The sequence below is a fragment of the Argiope bruennichi genome, chromosome 6, assembly GCF_947563725.1.
Source record: "Argiope bruennichi chromosome 6, qqArgBrue1.1, whole genome shotgun sequence".
Lineage (NCBI taxonomy): Eukaryota > Metazoa > Arthropoda > Arachnida > Araneae > Araneidae > Argiope > Argiope bruennichi.
In genome coordinates this window covers 9,860,889-9,882,326 of record NC_079156.1, presented here as the reverse complement: position 1 = coordinate 9,882,326, position 21,438 = coordinate 9,860,889, and the positions used below count along the sequence as shown (strand labels likewise).

Genomic DNA, 21,438 nt, shown 5'->3' with positions numbered 1-21,438 from the left:
AAAATACAATTTTAGAAAAGTTTATTTTATTTTAAAAGGAGAAATAGCCTTACAAGAGAATTGGACCATGACTCCAAATAACAACTTTTTTAAAAAAAACAGCAAGCCTTTGAATATTGTAATCTTTTTACTTAATTTCTTATATAATAAGAAATTATTATATTATTTATTTAGAATATTATATAAGTTAGTTTGATGATTTTTGATAAGTTTGGTTCGAATTTATTCCGTCTTGGCGAGAAAGTTAGAACTCGATACTTCTGTTTTAATGGAGAAATAAAACACGTGCAGCTTTTGAAAATGTTTAAGCTGATCATTTTTCATAATGTTACCATTAAATCTTTCTCATTTTTTTTAAATTTCATTCAAGCTTTTGTCCTTTAGACAATACTTTAAAGAATTAACTTATTATAACTTATTAACAATTTTTCCCAACGTTGAAATTGTCCTTTAAACAGTTTCTTAATAGGAAATGAAATAAAGATAGGAATTTTATTTCAATTTTCATTTAAAATAGTTAACATGAATTGTTGATATTAAAGCTGTTGAAAATCTCTAGTAAGGAGTAGTAAAAGGAAGGTAAGAAAAAAAAAAGTGGGATTTGAAAATTCCATTTTGGCCTCATTTATATAATTATAGGCATATAAAACCTTTCAATACAAAAGGGGTTCCTCTTAATGAGATGCTCATTCGAATTAGTTTTCTATCATCAATTTTAAGAAAATCATATGGAAAGAAAATTTGAACTCCCCACCATTTCGGCCCCCTATGAGCTAAGTCCCATCTTCGAGCTCATCTGCAGTTTTTATAATTCTTATGGTCCATCCCGAACCGGCTAAAATACAATAAAAATTGCTCTAATTATCGTGTTTAGGTTAACACTGGCAAGGCGATACACACGCGCACTTTATAAATTTTTGGATGAAGGGTGTTTAGAAAAACCCATTTTTAGAATTGACTATCCGTGACTAATTCATTAAAAAAAAATCAATTTTGATCTGTGAAAACGGTAGGATTTCAGCACATTTTTATTGAAATTCCTCAACGGGAATGCAAACAAGATATTTAAAAAATGCTGCCAGGAAGATGAATAAAATCTGATATAACCAGAATATCAAATTTTTATCCAAATTCATTGAAGAAACCTCAACATACATCAATAAATTATCATCCTATCAAAGTTTGAACACCCAATTCTCTGAATCAATTATTCCGAAGTGCGTCTGTTGGAGACAGGGCAACAACCATCGGCCTATTGATGGTTATAGGAGTCTATTTTAAATGCCATTTTCAAAGGAAGCGTGTGTCAGATTTTCATTTAACACCTTTTATCTTTCTCTTGGTTACTAGTTGCGTCGCCTCCGACAACTAGTTTTATCACCGAAAATACTGATTATGTTCAATTTCTTTGGATGTCTAATGTGTCATTTGACCGTCACTAACAAAGCCATTTTAGATTTCAAATTGTGATAATTTAAACCATGTTCTTAACAATCTTGCACATATTCTATTCATTATCTGGATAAAAATCCAAATAAATAAAATTTGTGAAATTTTATTGCACTTATAATTGATGTTTCATTCACAAGTGAGCAATGATTTTTTTTAAAAAAAAAGTTTTAAACGCGATAGCTCTTCAAGAATATAATTGAAAGTATAAAAGTATATTGTCGTTCTTAATGTTTGAAAATTTAATTCTATATGAAGCACGTGGACTTGTTTGTTGAATGAGAGATTTTTTCACAATCCTTTGAGATATTATGTAAATTAAACATTCTCTTAGTACGCTCGATACTGAGTGATTCTAAATTCTATTTTTATATCTTAAGTGAATATGTTAATTTTCATGGATATTATTATATGGGGTAATGACTTTGTTACTGACTTTCCTTCAAACTAAAATTAAAATTTTCAGTGTGTTGATTGAAAATTAGAAAGATGCATAGCACAGTGGACAGAACGGCGTAATTCTTCAAAAGTAGTAGGAGTTATGTCAAGTTAAAAAATACTTTGTTAAGGTAGCCATTAAGAACAAATTGCATAAAAGATTCAATTGAAATTTTTATCTATTAACTTAGGCGAACAAGCTCTGGCCGCCAAAAACGGCTAATAATACAGGAAAATCTAGTTCTCTGTATTTGTGGCGCGTGTTCAACAGGCCAGAACGCTTGATTTGGACCTATCAAATTTTGCACAAATCGACTTAAGAGAGTGAGAATATGCATAAGGAATTAAAAATATTACCGATGTCTCAGCTGGTTCCCAAAGGCAGCTGGTAGACAGTTAAAAGTATTATTGCAAGAATGGAAAGTATCGTTAAATAAACATTTAATACTTTAAATGTTTATTTGAAGTATTGTTTAATATATAAAAATGTATTTGATAGTTTGTTAAAATTGGAGGAGAATTAAATTGGTATACTTGAAATATATACATATATTATATTTTAAAAAAAATTTAAGCCAGTGAATGCCTTATGCAATATATTTTCAAAAGGTAATCATTAAAAATATAAAACTTTTGCTTCTTTTTGATTATTTAAATTCTTACAAAAATTTAAAAAAAAAATGACCGTTCTAAACTGTACATTCCCACTTTCAAAAAGTGTATTTGCCCAATTTGGTAACTCTAGATCAAACCATTTTCCCTGTGGAATGCGAACAGATTCGTTCATTTTTATAATTAGTGGGCATCAGACGGAGAGATAGAATCTAAGAACTAGATTTGCTACTGGTACTTGCATTTTCAAGGAGTTTGCAATATGTTGAGCTCACCATTTCCAGTCCAACGTCACAGAAAGTTTTAAAGGTAGTAGCTAGTAAACAGTGCAGAAAGTAAACGCATTCAACTAAAAACCGGTAGTTGTCTATGCCTCTGACGCAAATCGTCGAAGCCCCTTCTGAAGAAACAAACATTCGTATTGGCGGCGAGCCAGCGGCGGCGGATATGTAAATTGGCGGCTGCACGCTCGAGTGCTAGAGCACTTATCTCGGAAGTTATCAACTAAATCCTGCCAGTTTACAACTTTGTCTCTTAAAGAAGATGGTACCGGTTATCAGAATGTCACTTCAGGAGCGAATTGAACTGAAGGCAATGAAAAGAAAAATTTCGACAAGAAATGGATATTTAAAAATTTCCGACGTTAGCTTCACTTTTTTTTCGGTACGCTTTCAACCAATATCTCCTAAAGTACTTTAGGAGGAGGTGTTTTAGCTCGTTTATTTTTTTCTCTTTTACGATAACTCTTAATGATTTTTTTTATATAGCTACAAACATATAAATACCTATTTTTTACAATTTAAGGGTTCTTAATACATACACAAAAAAATATTTTTTATTTTTATAGTTTAAATCAAATTTATTTTACTGTGATTGCAGCCATGCAGTGCTCTTGAGGGGGTTGGGAAACCTAAAATTTAATATTTTCTTTAAAAATAAGTCTTTTGAGAAATACTTTGTCACTTAACATTTATTTGTTGATGAGTTTTTTTTAAAAATAATTTATAAAAATACCTAGTACTAGAGATCCGATTTTGGTATGCATAATAATTTGCAGTAAGCAATTTTTTAGAAATTTTCAGGTAATGGTTTCACTGATGGTTTTAATCAGTTTTCTAATCTAATTTTCACAAATCTCTCTCCAATACCCTCTGTTATACTGATATTTTAAGTGCAGAAAAAAAGTTCAAGTAATCCGAATAAAATCTATAGACTTTTAGTATTTTATTGCAGATGGGATTTAAGGGAAAATGCAATCTGACAAAAACGGGTTTAAAAATTTCAATACAGAAATCTTGAAATTGTGCATGGGGGGGAGACCATTTTTTATTTTTTTTAGTGTTGGATTATCATAGATTTAGCTCCAAAGTTAAGTCTGCATAATTTAATCTTAATTACCCCAAAGGTTCTAAGATTTAGAGGGGGTTGGGAGAGAACTGTACCTAAGTTTACCTTTACCCTAAAAATATACAAATTAGGGGTTTTTTGTTCTTAATATCATCTATATATTTCATTACATATCTATAGTATAAAAACAATCAGCTACTATTGAGTTTGCGCATTTTTCTTAAAATGTTCGAACTTCCGTGAAAATTCGAGATTATTTAAATACTCACAGCATTTTATAAAAGGGCAGGTTGTAGGACATGATATGAATCGGTTCACAACGACACAAGGATTATGTTTTGATGCCAGAAAAGATATTCTCTCAAGAAAAAATTGGAGTTGAATATACTAAAGAATAAGGAGGTAGGAGCACAAGAGCGTGATTCAAGGGCCTAGTAGACAATAACTCCGGCCAGTGAAACACGTAGTGAAAAGTGCAAATAAAGTAGCTAGAAATGATTGGTTGTGATATCACTACAACAAACACAGGGTGTGTTGCTCATGACGTTGTTATGGTTCATTTTCACTTGCTGCCATTCCGTGTGAATGCTTGGTTGAAGAGACTAGTGTTATTCTCTTGGCAGACATTTGCTTACTTGTGAGAAAGTACTAGTAATAAATTTTGAAGCAAATGATCTACATGAAGTTAGTGTTAAAAAAAATCTTGGTAAAGACCATCCATGACTTCCAAATATGAATCTATTCCAGATTCGGCTTCGCAGTGCATTCCCAAATGCAAGGCGGGGCCACGGTGGCGTGGTGGTAAGGTCTCGACTTCGGAACCGCAGAGTTCCAGGCTCGAAACCCGATTCCAATGAAGAACCGTCGATGTAAGCGGGCCTAGTGCACGTTAAATCCGTAGGGGGCAAACGTCCTCCCGCTGGTGTGGTGTGGAAGTTTGGAGAGGGGTATGACAGCTCAGGTGTCGTCCTTGTCATCTGACCGCAGTTCAGAATGACGAAGTCCGTCCCAAAATAGCCCTAGTGTTGCTTTAAAATGGGAAGTTAATACAACTGAACTATCCCAAATGCAAAGCGGGTCCGACAGTTGTTCATTTTGAAACATGTTCGAAATAATTATAAACGATATTGATAGTGATTCATTGCGGATTTTTGGCTGTTTCGATGTTAATAGTTATTTGTCCTGTAAAAAGGTTTGTAAACAAATTTAAAAGCTGTATACAATATGTTGTTAACCAGACGTCATTAAAAGAATGAGTGATCTTGTAGTTGAGTGAAGTGCATTCTTGTATCACCCATGGAATGTTCGGGAATGAGAGACAACATTCTTATCAAAATAGAATGAATATCATTCACATTAAGAGAGAGATAGAGTTTTATTGTTTAAATGCCACATTGCATCTGTTTGTAAGGCGCGTGTTTTCTTCTTTTCCTTTTTACATTCCAAATGTTGTAAGAAGAGAGTCTGTTAATGGCCAAATTTTTAAGGTTTACTTTTTTAGTTTTTTATGGAACGGCTCGGTGAATTTCTTTGTCACGTTCGTATTTTTTACATAATTTTTATTCATTTTTGAAAGCATCCTGTTTCAAGATAGATTGTGTTTAAAAAAGAGGCAGAGCAGGATATTGTTAGATTTTTTTCAGGCATATAAGTTGAATTTCGAATCCAAATTCGGTTTTCAAAAAGAACAACGATTCAACTTGACCTTGTTTATCTTTAGGTTTTCTACATTCATCCAGTCTATTTGTTTTATTTTACTTATCTATTCTATCCACGTGGATCTTATTATTATACAGGGTGCGTAAAGTTGCTTAAATTCGAACACCATTCTTTAAAACTTTGAAAGTGCTTAGTTCTGGAAAAATTCCTTAAAAAGTAATTAATTTTCTCAAGTGAAAAAAAAGTTTTTAGCATTTTATACGATAAATTGAAAGCACCGTCGTAATAATTTGTTTACCGGGTGTATCAAGAAAAAACATCAACCAAAAGGGAAAAATTCGGAGAAAGAATTCAGGGTGCTAACACATATTAAGGCAATGACTTTTACCACGCTCCCTATTTCTTCAACAATGTGCTTTGCTGTTTATTGAAATAATGAAATGTTTATTCTGAAGAGGGAGGGGGGAGACAGTACGAAATACGTATTTCAATTTTTAGTGATTTAGTTGAAGAATTTATTTTAGTTGTCTGTGATAAATAATTTTTTTTTACCTTTTATCTGTTGTTAAAGAAGAATACACAAATTGATCCGATCAATTGAAAAATAAGAATATAGTCGGAAGAATTCGGTGCGCCAGAGATATATAGAACATGGGATAAGCTGCGCTAATAATATTTATAGTAAAATTCTTTAGGACGTTATACATTCGATCGTTAATGTGTTATTTTAGAGCAATCTCTTGGAGGATCTATTAAAGGAATTTTAGTATACTATATTGAATTGTAATTCATTACTATGTGTAACTACGATAGTCGATTGCCTAAAATCCAGCTTGATGAAATTTTAATTTGGAAGTTATAAGCTTTCATTGATCGTGAATTTTTACACGGTGATTTTGAATGCCCCCATCTAAAAAATGAAATGAATTTTGAAAATCATTATTTGTTGGACCATTGTCGTGAAATTTTAGTTTTAATAAAGGGGGAAAAGTGCTAGATCTGGTGCTTGAAAAACTTTTATTTCTTTAAAAATTTTAAAACTTTCTTTCTCGATAAATAAAAAAGGTTTTTCAAATTTTTTTTTTTATTCTATTACTTTTTAACAATTTTCTCTTTTTGTATTTCATTTTTTAAAAATTATTTCTCAGCGAAATCTCTTTATACTTGTAAAGGTTTGTTATGATTGAAAGCCATCGAAATTTGGAACATGAAATCTGGTGGGAAGTTGCTTCTTGTTTACCAGAGAGTGGATTTTTCATTTTTTTTTGTATTTTAATTAAAAATGAAAAACAGATTTGTAAGTAAAGATTTTTAATTAAAAATTAAAACAGATTTTTTGATTAATGAATTTTTGCCATAAAATCAAATCATGTATTACACAAATTATTTTTACACCTTTTAAAGGTTAAAAAAAGTGGCTTTTCATTGATAATAATTTTAAATGGATACCTTTTTCTTTAGTTTTTGTAATTTTTAGAAAAAGTTAGTTTTGTGAATTGATTTCCATTGTAGTGGAATTCAAAACAATATTATTACTTCATCGAATTGCTGAATCTTTAAACATATTAACGTTGTGATAAAACAAAATTCTTTTTTGCTTTAATTTAAACTTAAAAACTTTAAAACACTTCACTGAATAAAATTTTTCATTTGGTTAAATTTTGAGGCAGTGCGGTATATTGTCTTGTTCTGGCTTGAAAAAAATACGTTTTAACAATTCTTCAACTGGCTTAGAAACTAAGTGATTTTTTTTTTTTTTAATAACAGAGCTGGAATTTTTTTAAAACTTGATAAATTTGTTTTCATTACTTATGAAAATGAGGGGTTAAATCGTTTTCATTTTTTCATAAAATATATAATCATAATTTTCTGTAATCTTTTATAAAGCTAAAGTAAGAATTTTATTATTTTTGCATTATAGGTGAATTTTTGTGTTTTTTTTATCCGTATTGGTTTACTTTATGAATGTTTTGTCATCCTGTTACGTGATTTATTTTAGGCTTTGCATTCTCCTTCTAATGATTTTCCTGGAGATATTCACACTCGAATTGTGCTATACTGAGCAAAATATACGAAAAAAAAATTAAGATAACGTATATATAATGAGAATTGTTTTTGTTTCTAGTTGAAAACAAGAATGTGTTGCTGATTTGATTTAATTTTTGGTCGGGTTATTTTTATTCATCAGTGTTATTAGATTTCAGTTCTGCGCTGTACAGCTTGAATGCATTTGAAATTTGAATGAGAATTTCTACTTTCTTAGTATTGCTGTGGTTAATGAGTTTCGTTCTCCGGTGGGTTCATGAAAACAACGAAATCAAATGTTTGGAAACACTGCATTTAAGTTTACAAATAAGATCATTCAACTAAGTTAAATTCCTTTTATTAAGACTTGGAGTAATTTTGATTGGGTTTGAACCGTAGATGTTTATGTTGCATGGAGAGCGGGTCCACCCAGCTCGATGGGAGCTTCCTCTAATTCTTGTATTAATCCTCATTTTTTTTAAATTTAATAAGCCATCGGAATACTCATTCTCTGAAACCGGCAATAATTTATGCATTTTATGCAGGGAGAGCTTTCATCTAAGTTTGAAATGGAGATGATCCAATCATTACTAAATGGTCTTCAGCATTTTTCTTGTCGTGATCTGAAATGTACAGATACGTTGGAAAATAAGAATCTGACATTATATTTAAAAATCGTTTACACAGATGTTTCTTTATTGCAGTTCAGTGCCTTAATCAAAATACGCATTTTAAATATTTTTGGCTTTAAATTCTGAAGAATTAAAGTGCGTGCTGTCAGACGTGGGTGTACTTCGTTAGGAATTCGCAGCGATATTTTAAGTAATCGTATTTATTGTACAAGATAATAATTGGGAGATAAGCACAATGTTAAATAAGTCAGATAAGCTTATTTGGGATGTTTGATTTATTTTATTGAAACACATTTATGTATCAAAATTACGTATTTAAATGAACAAGTGAATTCAAGTAGCAGGTTATATTTTGTTCCGTTCTTTCTTATTATCCTCTTGTGAATTGGGAGAATTCATTTTGTGGTGGAGAGCATGTGTCTCCGCGTATCTGATTCCTAAACGGCACTCAGGCGTAGATGGAACCCTGGCGTGACTGACATACTTCCACGCACCGCTCGTTTTCCCTTCTCTCTCCCATTGTCCAGTAAGAAATTCATTCATTTTGAGCGATTCTCATTTATTAAGACATACCTGCCGTGTTTCTGTTTTTTAATCGAATTGGGAGCCATTAGAAAACAGAAGAATCTTCTGTCTCTTAGCATTGAAAAACCAGTCTTTTGGAATGTTTGCTGTTTCTTTTCTGTGAACGTTGAATCTTGCATGTGGCATCCTGGTTAAGCAAAAAAGAATATTTCCGTTGTAACGTTTAAGAATCGATATTTTCAAATAACGCATTCTAGATTCATGTTTGCTGATCATACATCCAGTTTGGGTTGCGATAGCCTGGCTTGCAATTAAAATCCAAGATTTAATCGCTTCGCGCATTTAAATCTTGGAACACTCAATGGAATTTTTTCATGTCAAAGTCTTATTTTTGTATTTCCAAGAAAAAGAAAATATAAATTGAATCGTCTGTGTGATTAGGAATGCAGGCTGCAACTTCTTTTTTGGTGGACGACAGAAACGTGATGCAAAGGCTGACTTCTTCATTAATGCAGCTGATTTTAAAAGACGAAGAGGCTTTTTATATATTTGATGAAAGCCTTAAAAAGGAGGTGGGGGAGCTATATTTGCTTGGAATTTTTAATTATTTAATAAATCAAATGCACGCTTTGAGGTTTTTTAAAATAATAAAAATACAAAAATAAATATTTGTGTACATATTATGAATTAATTTGAAGTCGCACAACTTTCTATGAATTCAGCTCTGTGGTGTGTGTATTCATAATGAATGTATAGAAGAAATATTTTTCTTCTATACATTTATTGAAAGTATTGTATTTTATCGCCCCCAATTCTTTGTGGTAAACACTCAAATAAGTTAACATGTTGCAAAAAGTTACAGGCTTTCTATGATTTTTGTAAAATATGATTAGATGTAATTGATATTTTTTTTCTCACTGCATTTTTATTTATATTGTCGTTATTCAGGTAAAAGTCACTAAAAAGTCTCAAATTATGGTTTTGATATATGGCCATTTTAACTTTTGATTCCCTATGAAAAAGGATAAAAATTATTTTATAGATTTAAAACTCTTACTGTTGATTTCTGTTTACTGATGATTAAATAGGTAACTTATGACATGAAATAAATAATTGGAAGTTTTAGTTGGCTGCTGTAATTCGTGGGAAAACTTTTTTTGGACTTTATGATTTTTACTGACAAAATGTAAGCTGCTTTTATGACTTCTTTTGAATCAGTAATACTTATTTAAATGAAATTTATTTTGTATATTCTCAATTTTTTTTATTTATATAAATAAAAATCATGCATTATCAATATTGGCGCAGGAAAGCAGAGTATAAATTACTTGCCGCCTTTGGCGACCAGATCTTTCGTCCAGTTTATCGAATTTTTAGGTTGTTAAATGATTAATTTATTTGATTCGACTGAAAAACACCAATTCAATCAGTATACTGAAAATTGAGAAAGTATATATATTACGAAATAAAAGTGGAAGCGAAAATCATATTACTGAGTTTAATGACTGGTAAAAATTGAATGTCTTGATGTATAATTTGAATTCATTCATAGCATTTTAAAGCAGTTTTTCAGATAATGTATCAAATAGAATTAAAAAAATATTATTTCTTTTAAAGAGAAAATTGTGCAGAAATGAAATTGGTATCATTAAAAAGCATTTTTTGAGTCTTCAAGATAATACAAAGGTAATTTTTTGTAAGTTAATTGTTTTGGAAAATATGAATATCAATTTCCATAGAAAAGTCATAACGATACAATTAGACTTAAAATTATCGTACATTTGCCAAAATTGAAATATTTTTGAGGCGATTTGTCGCCATTTTTTTTACAATCACTAAAAGTCATTGTTACCATTTCTGGTATCCATCCAGAATAGCAGTTTTTGGACGATTGATATGATTTTGATATGTTTATTGAGAAATCATTAATTAATCTTAAACCTTACCAGGATTACTCATTTCGAGATGGTTAAGTCTACTGTTGCGCGCGATTAAAATTTAAAAAAAAAAAAAATATTTATATTTTTTTTCTCTGATTGAATGTACTTTTTGGAAGATGGCGAAACATCTGCGGGATATTTATAACCAGCCGCCTTTGGCGACCAGCCGGTTCGCCAATCTTAATGTTCGTTTAAATTTTAATAATTAAATATTTTACGCAATTCCAACTTTAATAGATTCTTCATCAAAATATTTTAAAACTTCAAATTTTGAGAGTCATATAATTCACTCATAATATTATAAAGGCCTTCAGTCATAACGTAATATGTATCTCTCTAATTTTCTGTTACCTCTCGTAGAATTTATGCTTTAAATTAAAGTGGAAAGAATTAATCTGCAATTAATATAATAATATTTTTTACTGAAACAAAGCATTTTTTTATAATATGATTACTGATAACAGAGTCACTGAGCGTTTAAACTTTATAGGCATTAAAGAATATCTTTCTTAATTTATGTAATATCTGAAGAAGTCAACAAAATTTTCTCAGATTCATCATGAAGAGATCGATTCATTAACAATGTTTAATTTTAAATGCATCAAACACTAAGAAAATAAAATGAATCGTTTCAAATAATCGGTCGAAAACAGGTTTAAAAAAAACTAATTAAAAAACGAGGTACTTAAAACTTTAAGCATATACAAAAAATATATATATAGCTAGCATAAATACAATTTAATAACAAAAGCATGCAACTAACCTAAAAATAATTTAAATCATTGAAAACAGGTTAAAAAAAACTACTTAAAAAACGATGTACTTAAAACTATAAGCATATACAAAAAAAAAAAAAAAAAAAAAAAACATAAATACAATTTAATTACAAAAGCAAGCAACTAACCTAAAAATAATATAAATCATCCGTTAATAATGGTTGTCATGTCAACAATCAGAACACAATGCGCATGCGTGTATTTCTCTATGCCAGTTGGGGTAACGCTATGCATATTAGAAATTTTTAATTTCCTCTATTCTGCGTTATTTTAATTCAAAAGTACTTCAGAATGAATCTGAAAGATGGATTAATTAAAAATGTTTAATTTTAAATGCATAAAACATTAAGAAAATAAACAGAATCGTTTGAAATAATCGGCCGAAAAATGTTTAGCCTATCCTCCTTACTTTTGGGGGGAAAAACAACTGAAGCCTTACTCATTTGGCGGTGGGGAAAATGGAAGATTTTTTTTTTTTTTTTGCTGGAAAGTTAGTTTTTAATTAATAATAAAAATTCAAAAAAAGGGATCCCAGGTGCACATTCCCGACCTCTAAGGTATACATGTACCAAATGTGGTAGCTGTAGGTCAAATGACCTGGCCTGTAGAGCGCCAACACACACACACACACACACACACACACACACACACACACACACACACACACACACACACACACACACACTGAGCTTTATTTATAAGTATAGATAATATTTTACAACTCCATTAATTAGATGAGCGACGCGTTGGATTTAATGCATCTATAAAAATATTCAATGAACTTGATCTTGAAAGAAATAGGAGATTGGGATGTATAGCATCAATGGCTGTTATCCCCTGTTTCCAGATGAAGTTTGACAGTAACAAAGCACTTCCGATGATGCGATTTTGTCCACATTCGAGATTCTAAAGTTCCAGTGAAAAGAAGAGGTACAATAAGGCGCACAACTCCCGCAACACGGAATGGTGATTTAAAAAAAAGTCTCAACAGAATGTGATCAATAAAGTTAGTAGATATTGAAATGCTTCATCCCATGAATTGAAACTTGCAGATTGGTCTTGTTTGCAGTTATTTTACCCAGAACATTTTTGAAGGAGATATCTTGTTTATCTAACTGTAGAAAAGTCCACAATTTGTCTCCAATATGTATACTTTTTGCACGAGAGAATTATGTGTTCAATATCATTAATGCTATTACATTCGTGACAAAGGGGTTCGTTATGAAGATTAAAACGATTCAAAAGTCCTGGTGTTATAATTGTCTTGCTGATTAGTCTGGCCAAAACAACATCTCTTCGATTTTTGGACCAGGGAGACAGTGCTTCAGTGCTAGGGATGTTACCTAAGGAAATGGAATATGAAGCAGCCTACAATTCCTCTAATGATTTGTTGATATTTGAATGTTGCCATTCTATAGTATGTAATAAGCGCCATTTCTGTGCCACGTACTTGAGCGTTTTGTATATAGAGATAATTTATATTGTGTCCTGATGCATTGTGTTATCTTTTTAAAGTTGCCTTTGTTATTGTATTCTTTAGAAAATCTGTTTATCATATCATTGTAATTAACAGTTTTGCAAAAACAGACATTATTTTATTTACACCTTAATTACGTTTTTTTTAAAGGCTTTATTTTCTGATTCGCTATTCTGGCTTGGCTGCGAATTTAGATTCCTCGAGTTTTTTGAAATTGGCAGAGATTTATATCAAGAATGAAACTCTCGTGGTGTCTTACGTAACTGAATCAGGTCGCTGTACTTCCGTTCAGAGATTGGAAAAGAAGTATAAACTTTGATAATTTAGGAGTCGTTAAACGGTTTTGATCACAGGCATTGATTTTTTTAATGACTTCCTGAATGACGGCATCTAAAAGATATCGATCTAGGGTGTGTGTGTGTTTCAAATCGGTTAATTTTACTTTCAACCACCTTACTTTATTTCCTTCTGTATTCTTTGCTGAGAGATTAATGATATCACAAAGCTAAAGTTTCTGTGGGTGAGATTCTTCTTCCTAGTGGAGTGGGCTGCTTTGACCACTCATGCAGACTGACATGTATTGTTTCGGTAGCTGCGCACATTCAGTGTCAGGAATTTTTGCTCAGTAATTTGGATGCGAGTTGTTAGAACCAAACGCATCCATAAAGATGCTATATTTTCGTTTTGATTACAACTGTCACATCCGTCAGAAAAAAGTGATACTTCTTGAACAGTTTCTGGTAGTGATCAGAAAATTGAACAAACATATTCCGATTTCTATGCTACTCTGTTTACATTTACTTCAAATAGTATATAACAATGTGTATTATTTGGCGAGGGAAACTGTTTCGTATACAACGAAACTTGATTCGTTCCCGAATCTTATTCGTATCAGCGATACAATTCCCCCCACCCCCATTACAAGCCATGTAAAATAGGACAATTCCATTCCGAAAAAGTACTCAAATTTATAATAATATTATTTATAATGCATAGTTTTTTTTACAAGAAAATTGTCTAAAGACGCTTGTTTTTGACTAAGCTTCAAAATTTGGAGAACATATGACACAGTATTATCGTTAAATGAATTTGTAGCGCGTATAGCTATCGTCTTATTTTAGGTTGGTACTTCTCAGCATGCTACGCAATTATTTCCCCACTCTTCCAGCATATCTTTTATTTCATTGGTTGTTCGGTTGCGTTTATTATTTATCCTCCTTTCGTGACCAACTTTTTTCCGCAGCTTTTTGATGTGATATAGAGTGCAGCTCCGCGGCAGTCCTGGATATGTTCTTTCACAAGCCTTTCCGTCACGTGACCTCACAAGTCTCTCCTGACCACTCGTTCTGCTAAACATCACTTGCTTAAGCGAATTTTATATTTTGGTTTGCTCGTGAAGCGAGGTCGAGGTTTGACTGTAGTTCTAAAATTTGATTTTTTTTTTTTTTTTGTTTGTTTGTTTGTTCTTATGATGTTCTGAAACTCAGTTTCGTTTATCAGAATATCGAGGTTGAATTTTTCGACTGTTATAAAAATTCCTATTTACTTTAATAAATCATACAGGAAAAGGTAGGGCTCCTTCTTGTTTTGTTTCAATCCTAACTTTTGGTTCGATAATTTTTTGAATTCGCCATTCGTGACGGTGGAGGCCGAGATTCTCTTTGGGCGAGGCGATTAATATTTCTGCCAAGTGGTCGGCCCACTTCTCTGGCTGGTAGAAATGTCAGGGCCGCGAAAGGGCGAGTGTCTACCGCGTTCTCCTCCGGTCACGGAATCCCCAAATATAGGTCACTGAGGGCGCTCGTACCGGGGCTCCACCTCTAGTGCAATACCTGATAATAGTTGTTCGTTATATCTCATAAAACGTTGTTTGGACGGTTTCCCCCCCCCCCCCTCTCCCATGCGGTCATTACTTTCTTCAGTACGAAGTAAACAAACAGGAACCCTTATAATAGTTTTTTTTTTAATAAGTTCTAGAAATTGATGAATCTGTTATTTCCTGGTAACCCGAGTTCAAAAAATACAGCTTTGGAATATTTTGGTTGTCTAAGTTAGATGATGACTTTATGTTATGCATTTTCTAATCATCAAATTTCATTTAAGTCCATCACTAAATTAAGGAGGGGCTTTTTTAGTATCCTCATCAATTAAGTAAGTTCATTAGCACAGTGGCTTATTTTACTTAAATGTGCCGGAAATTTTGATCCACCGAGATATGCGCATCATCCAAAGCTACAACACTGATGTGTCCGCGAACATAATTCTAAAATGCCCCGAGTTTCGGGAATGAAATTTCGTATGCAGTCTTTTGACCAAATTTCCGGTTCTATATGGGATTTCGGGCACATCAATATCTTTTTGAAAATCTTATTTAAATTTTTGCTATATTTATGAAGATCGTCTCCAATCAATTTGTGAATATTATCCGAGTTGCATATACAGTGTGTTCACTTTTATCGTGACTCAATAGCGAAGTTTGAAACTGTTATTGATAGGCATATATGTTCAGTTGGAAAATGTTCTAAACGGCGGGAAGAATATTTTATGTTGCCGACGGTAAAAAAAAAAAAAAAAAAAAAAAAAAAGTTGCGAAATTGATTTTTTAATATAGTTAGTTTTCCGATCCTATCAGTCACATTTCGTAAAATACTTGTTGTAAGATGGTTTACTTTTGGCATTTTTGAAAATGTGAGAGCTCTGATTGGAAACAAGAAATGATTTTAATATCAAAATTATTTCTCATATTTGGCGAATATGATAACATACATATCACGCACAGAAAAAACCAAATCGCCTTATTTCATGTGTCACTGTTTTTTGCTTCCCCCCCCCCCCCCCATCTTTTTTTTTTGTGTTCGGCGACTAATTCTCTAGCCAAGTTCTTTGAAGGGTCTCCAGAATATATCGACGCTTTACCAATGTTCTTGACTTAGTAACATTTTAACAAACAACAATTATAATAAAACTAAAATCGATCGAATTATAAAACATTCGCCTGGCTGATAATTCCTCTGATCCTTATTTGGCTTATTGTTCGATTAGTTCTTATTGTTTAGCTTCGGAATCTTGCTTAGCTTTTGAGTGTATGTATCCTTCTGAATATTAAATCTGAACAATGCTATTGAAATATCATTGAAAATAAAACTTGGTGGGAAATAAAGTTTTAGATAAATACACATTTATTTGCCCACTCTGACACAATTTACCGAAAAGGTATAAGACATTGATACTGATTGTTGGAAATTTGAATACACAAATAAATAAATAAATAAAAATAAAACAATGATCGTCATATTATTGCATTATACAAAACATTATATAAAGTTACTAACATTATACAAAATTATTGTACATTATGCATTACATTATGCAGAATTAAAAATGCCAGAAACATATATACCAAAGTCCTGACCAAACTCAACAAGAAAGACAAGTGTTCGGCAACTGACTATCAATTAATTAATTAAAATACAAAAATACCAGGAGTCAAATAAAAATTAGAAATTTGAATAGAATATTTACAGCATATATAACTATTTAAAATATAATCAATCTTCTCATAAGTATTAGAAGAATCAAAACTACATTTTTTCGACACACTCCTTCACTCAGCGAGCTCTTGCAGCTGCAGCTGAAAATCCTAAAAAGTTTCTTAATTTTTACCAAGTTACTTATTAACTAAAATTTAAGGCCTTGTCGTTTTGTTTCTGTCTATAATTCTATTTCTCTAATATAAATACTTTTTAAAATATTGATCTACATCACTTTGTGAACCACATTTACAATTTCGTATTCAGGTTGATTTGAAAAGATGTTAGTGCAAAAGAAATGAATTCTTAATTCAAATTTCTGATTTAAAATCATTCAATAGTTCTACCAGTTGCTTAGTTAGTATGAGTTATTTTTATATTTTAAGAAATATTCAATGCGAAGATTTTAACCCCCCATCCACCAGAATTTGAAGTGATTTTTGCCAGATGGTCAGCAAGTTCCATGCGCTGCCCATCTAGACAGACTAGACTAGAATGATCCATCTAGACAGACTGCGTCTTTTGAATTATAAATGAACTTTTTAACGTGAAATTGAATCAGATCTTTTAAGTGACCATTGACGACGTAAAAGCATTAACGTTTGGGTTTAATTTGCAACACAGTTGTTTACCGCAAGATTGGCTTGAAAAAAAGTAAAATGTTTCGGTAAGATGGTGAGCTTTTCATATAATTATAGTAGAGGCATAATTAAAAATTATCACCTGAATATTATATTGCCAGGCATGTTGAAGGGATTTAGGATGGTCTCAATTGATGCAAATTTTTATAGTGAATCTTGAATATTTAAAAAAAATTATATGCAAAAACCATGGGGTATTTTCATTTTCTGATTTTCCTTAAGAATTATTAGGTTTCTATGAGCAAACAATATAAATTATTCTTTGTTATCGTAAGTTTCTCATGTAGGCGGATATAAATGATTTAAAACATATTATTTGTAAATGTTAAAAAGGCACCCCCTTTTTTTGTTATAGTGTCAGTTATGAGATGCAGGAACTTACTTTTTCTGCAGTTTTCAATTTAATTTAAACTGATGTATATGCATAATATTCATTTTTGTTAAAATTATCTGTTCCTTCAGTCTCATTTTAATTTTCCTGGTGATGAAGTCGTCTGAAGCAGTTTATCTCTTCACTGGGGGTGATGCACAAATCAGGTGTCTTCACAATTTCTAATTAAATTATTTTTTAAACTGTTTATAAAGCAAAATTTCGAAGATATATAATTTGGAAAAAGGAATGACATTGAAATTTCTTTTTATATTATTCTCAAAATTTATATTGAAATTTTTTGATTTTCTAAAATACTTTCTTGATGTGTGTGAATGAAGCTCTGACATTTAACAATTTTTTTTCAGGCAATCGAATGTTTACTTTTGATGATCAAAGTGTTGATTTTTATCTGCCTCAGCTCGTGAGCTTGTACGTCCATCATTCCGATCTTGCTGAAGCTATACATCCTTATCTTGTGTACAGGTAACGCCTGTTTATTGTATCCTTAATTATACAACTTGAATAATTTATTTCCATTTAGATTTTATAAATCTGACTGTTCTCAGGATTGCCACTCCACCAGAAGAACAAGGAAAACACAGGGAATGTAAGGATGGTCTAAAAAAAACCGGGAAAATGCAGAGAAATTTGAAAATTTTCATTAAAACTGGGAATTTTAAGTTTCATAGTTATTTTTTCCCCAGCGATTGCAGGAATAAAAGATAGTAGCAAAGATAGCTTCAAAAAATGAAACGATACCATTCGCAATTGTGTAAAGCGGAAACTCACCTTTTTTCTCTCAACCCTTTCTTTCTGTATAAATAATTCCAGTTTCGATTCGCGAGGTAGTTTTTATCTACCGTGCTTTTTTTATCAGATTCCTCAGTTGTAGCTAATGAGCATACGAGACACTTTTGTAACTGCGTGAAAGAATAGTTTGCATTTCTCTGGCGAGATTAGCAGCATTCAATCTGCAAAAACAGCACGGTAGTGTTTATTTCACAATACTTGAATTTATTGAATGGTTTGTTTATTATTTGAGAAACTGAGTTCATTCAAAGTAGATAAGAGATTTTTTAAAAAACATTGAGCTAATCAAAATCCTTATTTAATACGAATTGGACAAATAAAAAAAATCGATCCTGATCTTGCTGAATGGGTTCGAGAGCTTCCATAAAATCCATTGATAGTTTATACTAGTCTCTTTTGTAAGATAATGAACCTAATTAAAGTAATATGGGAAAACAGGCATTTATTAGTCATGCCAAAAAAGGGAAATAGACAAAATTGCATGCCATCTCAAAGAAAATCTTAATATTAGACTTTGTATCTTAAAGGAATGGAGAAGTTGATGTAGCAAGTCCGAAAACATCAAATTTAATGTCTGAAAATAAATTAATTTCAAATTTTTTAGTTCAAGAACAATAATTTCAAGCTGAATTTTTATAGGTATTAGAACTTGTTTTGCCATATTCGTCTTTTAATGCATTCAACGATATATAGGAAATATTTTCACATATATTCACCGAATGTGAAATAGCTAAAAAATGTACGTTAGGCCATATAGGAATGTTGTATCTTATTCGTTCTGGATTATGTCCATTAGTTCCATGAAACTGGTGGCTGAAAAAGAAGTTTCAGTAATTGATGCCCAAATACTTTAAATGGCAAAAATGAATAAATAAAGTATTCTTGCTTTGTAATGTTTTTTGTTAAATAATCATTAAATGATTTTTATCATGGTAACAAATGTTTTGTGTTTTATTTCCCCTGAGTTTGATTTTGAATGACTTAAAATTCAAGAGCATAAGAAGTAATATATCCCCCCACCCCTTAATATATAATTTTTTTTTTTAAATTCTAGATAGTTAATAAAGATAATTTTTTTTTTCTGCATGTAAATATAAATCTTCTTTTAATATGCTGTTTCGTATAATGTTAAATTGTTGCTTCTTTTCCTTGCTTTTTCCACTCCTTAAAACCATATTACAATATTACTAGCACATGAGTGGCATTCGCGCATTTCCTCATATCTTGAATGTACCTACAGAGAAAACATAAAGATTTTTTTCCCCCAGATTTGAGTAGCATTCCTGGTTTTGTTTTTTATTACAATTCACAGGTTTCTTTTTAGCTGCTTCAGATAGTTATAAAGCAGGGTATTTTACATCCTTCATAACAATAGAGGAAGAAAAAATCTGTAATCAGTTGAGCCTGGTAACCTATATTTTATATCATATCCCATAATTAATTTATGCATCTGCCCACTCTATTAGCTATTAGATTTTTTCCAAACATTGGAGTATATAGTTCCTATAGGGGGAAAAAATAACTTGAAATGACACAAAGAATTGCAACTTATGTTTATCATTTATGTTATGATTAAGAATTATTAAGTCTGTATTTTTATACAATTTCCCTAGTCTTATAATTATGTGTTAGCAAAATATTCTTGATATATTTAAAATAAACTTTGACTATTTAAAATAGTACAAATAAACATACTATTTAAAATAAACAAAAATATCCATTCTACTTTGGCAAACTGAGCAAGTTATGCAGTCACAATTTTAAGTAATTATAATGACTGCTTTAGAGAAGACCTTCAGTTGAGTGAATTATATTTTGTCAAAGTGGTCACTGATTAATTTTAAATAATAAAACTTCTTTCCTATTTAAAAAGTTAATGTGCCTAGAATAGCTTTCTTAAGATTAGATTGCCCAGGGAAGTCGAACTACAGCGGCCATGTGGTAAGGCATTGGCTTCAGAACCGGAGAGTTTCAGGTTCAAGATCTGATTCCACCAGTCGTGTGACTGGGTCTGATGCATGCTAAATCCGCCAGAGCTTAAATAACTGATTAAATTATATTTCCTATTTTGAAATTTAAAGGAAAGATTTTATTTATTAAATATTTTTTTAGATCTTTTTATTTTAAAAGAATATTTACAAATCTTTATTTAATATTATTCAATGTTAGTACATTTACATTTATTTGAAGTTTTTGTATTTTATTTCAGGTGTCGTAATAGTGTAGAATTTTCTCTTCAACTTGCATGGTTGTTGCAAGCATTTTGTTCTGAAAATACGCCGTCCCGTAAAAAGTCACAGGGCTCAAAGCTGAAGAAAATGATCTTGTCTGAAGAACTAAGGTAACTTGACAAACTATTTTAATATGCATATTTTAACATTTTTTATCCACAAAAGCTTTATTCAGTCAGAGAAAAAAAGATTTAAAGAAAATCAAGAAATAAGTGTCAAACGGGAAGATTAAGCAAATGTGAAAATAGGCTTAACCATTGCCAAATGGATAACCACTATAACTTACCTTTGAAAATTGATCATATTTTCCAAAACTATTCCCTGTCAAAAATGTTTATTAAATGATTTTTCTTTATTAATTTTAAAAATTTTTATTTAATACCTATGATGTTTTTAATGTTTTTAGAAAATTCAAATCTATCCTTGGAAATATTCAATCACATGCTTTTGCCAATGTTAAAATAAATGAAATTACTCTATATATTAACTCAGGAGCAAGGTTTTGACTTCTGCTTTATTACATGTATTTTTCAATTTGCATGTGCTCTAATTTGAATACAAGGGTTTGATTAAATTCAAGTTTTTAAATGTTATCAAGTAACATGGTAAAAAAAACAACACAACCTTTATTCTATATTAGTTGTCTAAAAAGTAAGTAATCTTGAATAAGTTAGTCATCAAAGGTGGTAGTATAGTTAAAATTGTGGTATAATGCAGAATTTACATTTGTATTTCTAGAAAAATAGAGTAATGAAAGGGATATTTTCGCATTCCATTTCTGTTTAGACAACTGTAATGACATCTAAAATATCTGTGCAAGTATTTCTTTTCATTTCTATTTGTTGGAGATTGTAGTTCGAATCTAATAAAATCTGATCTTGTCATTTGATAAAATTCAAATCTGAAGTCCATCTTGAAACAGCTCTTGTGTAATTTCTAGATGGGATGTTAATATGTCTACATTTATCAGATA

General features: G+C 31.0%; 1 protein-coding gene across 2 annotated transcripts in view; it reads left to right on the top strand.

Moving 5' to 3' along the window:
* LOC129971422 (phosphatidylinositol 4-kinase beta-like) overlaps window positions 1-21,438 on the top strand; it is a 66,227-nt gene that overhangs the window by 23,966 nt on the left and 20,823 nt on the right. For both annotated transcript variants that reach the window (XM_056085176.1, XM_056085177.1), the window contains exons 3-4: window positions 17,790-17,907; window positions 20,444-20,575. In XM_056085176.1, the coding sequence (XP_055941151.1) occupies window positions 17,790-17,907; window positions 20,444-20,575 (250 nt within the window). The remainder of the gene's footprint in view (window positions 1-17,789; window positions 17,908-20,443; window positions 20,576-21,438) is intronic.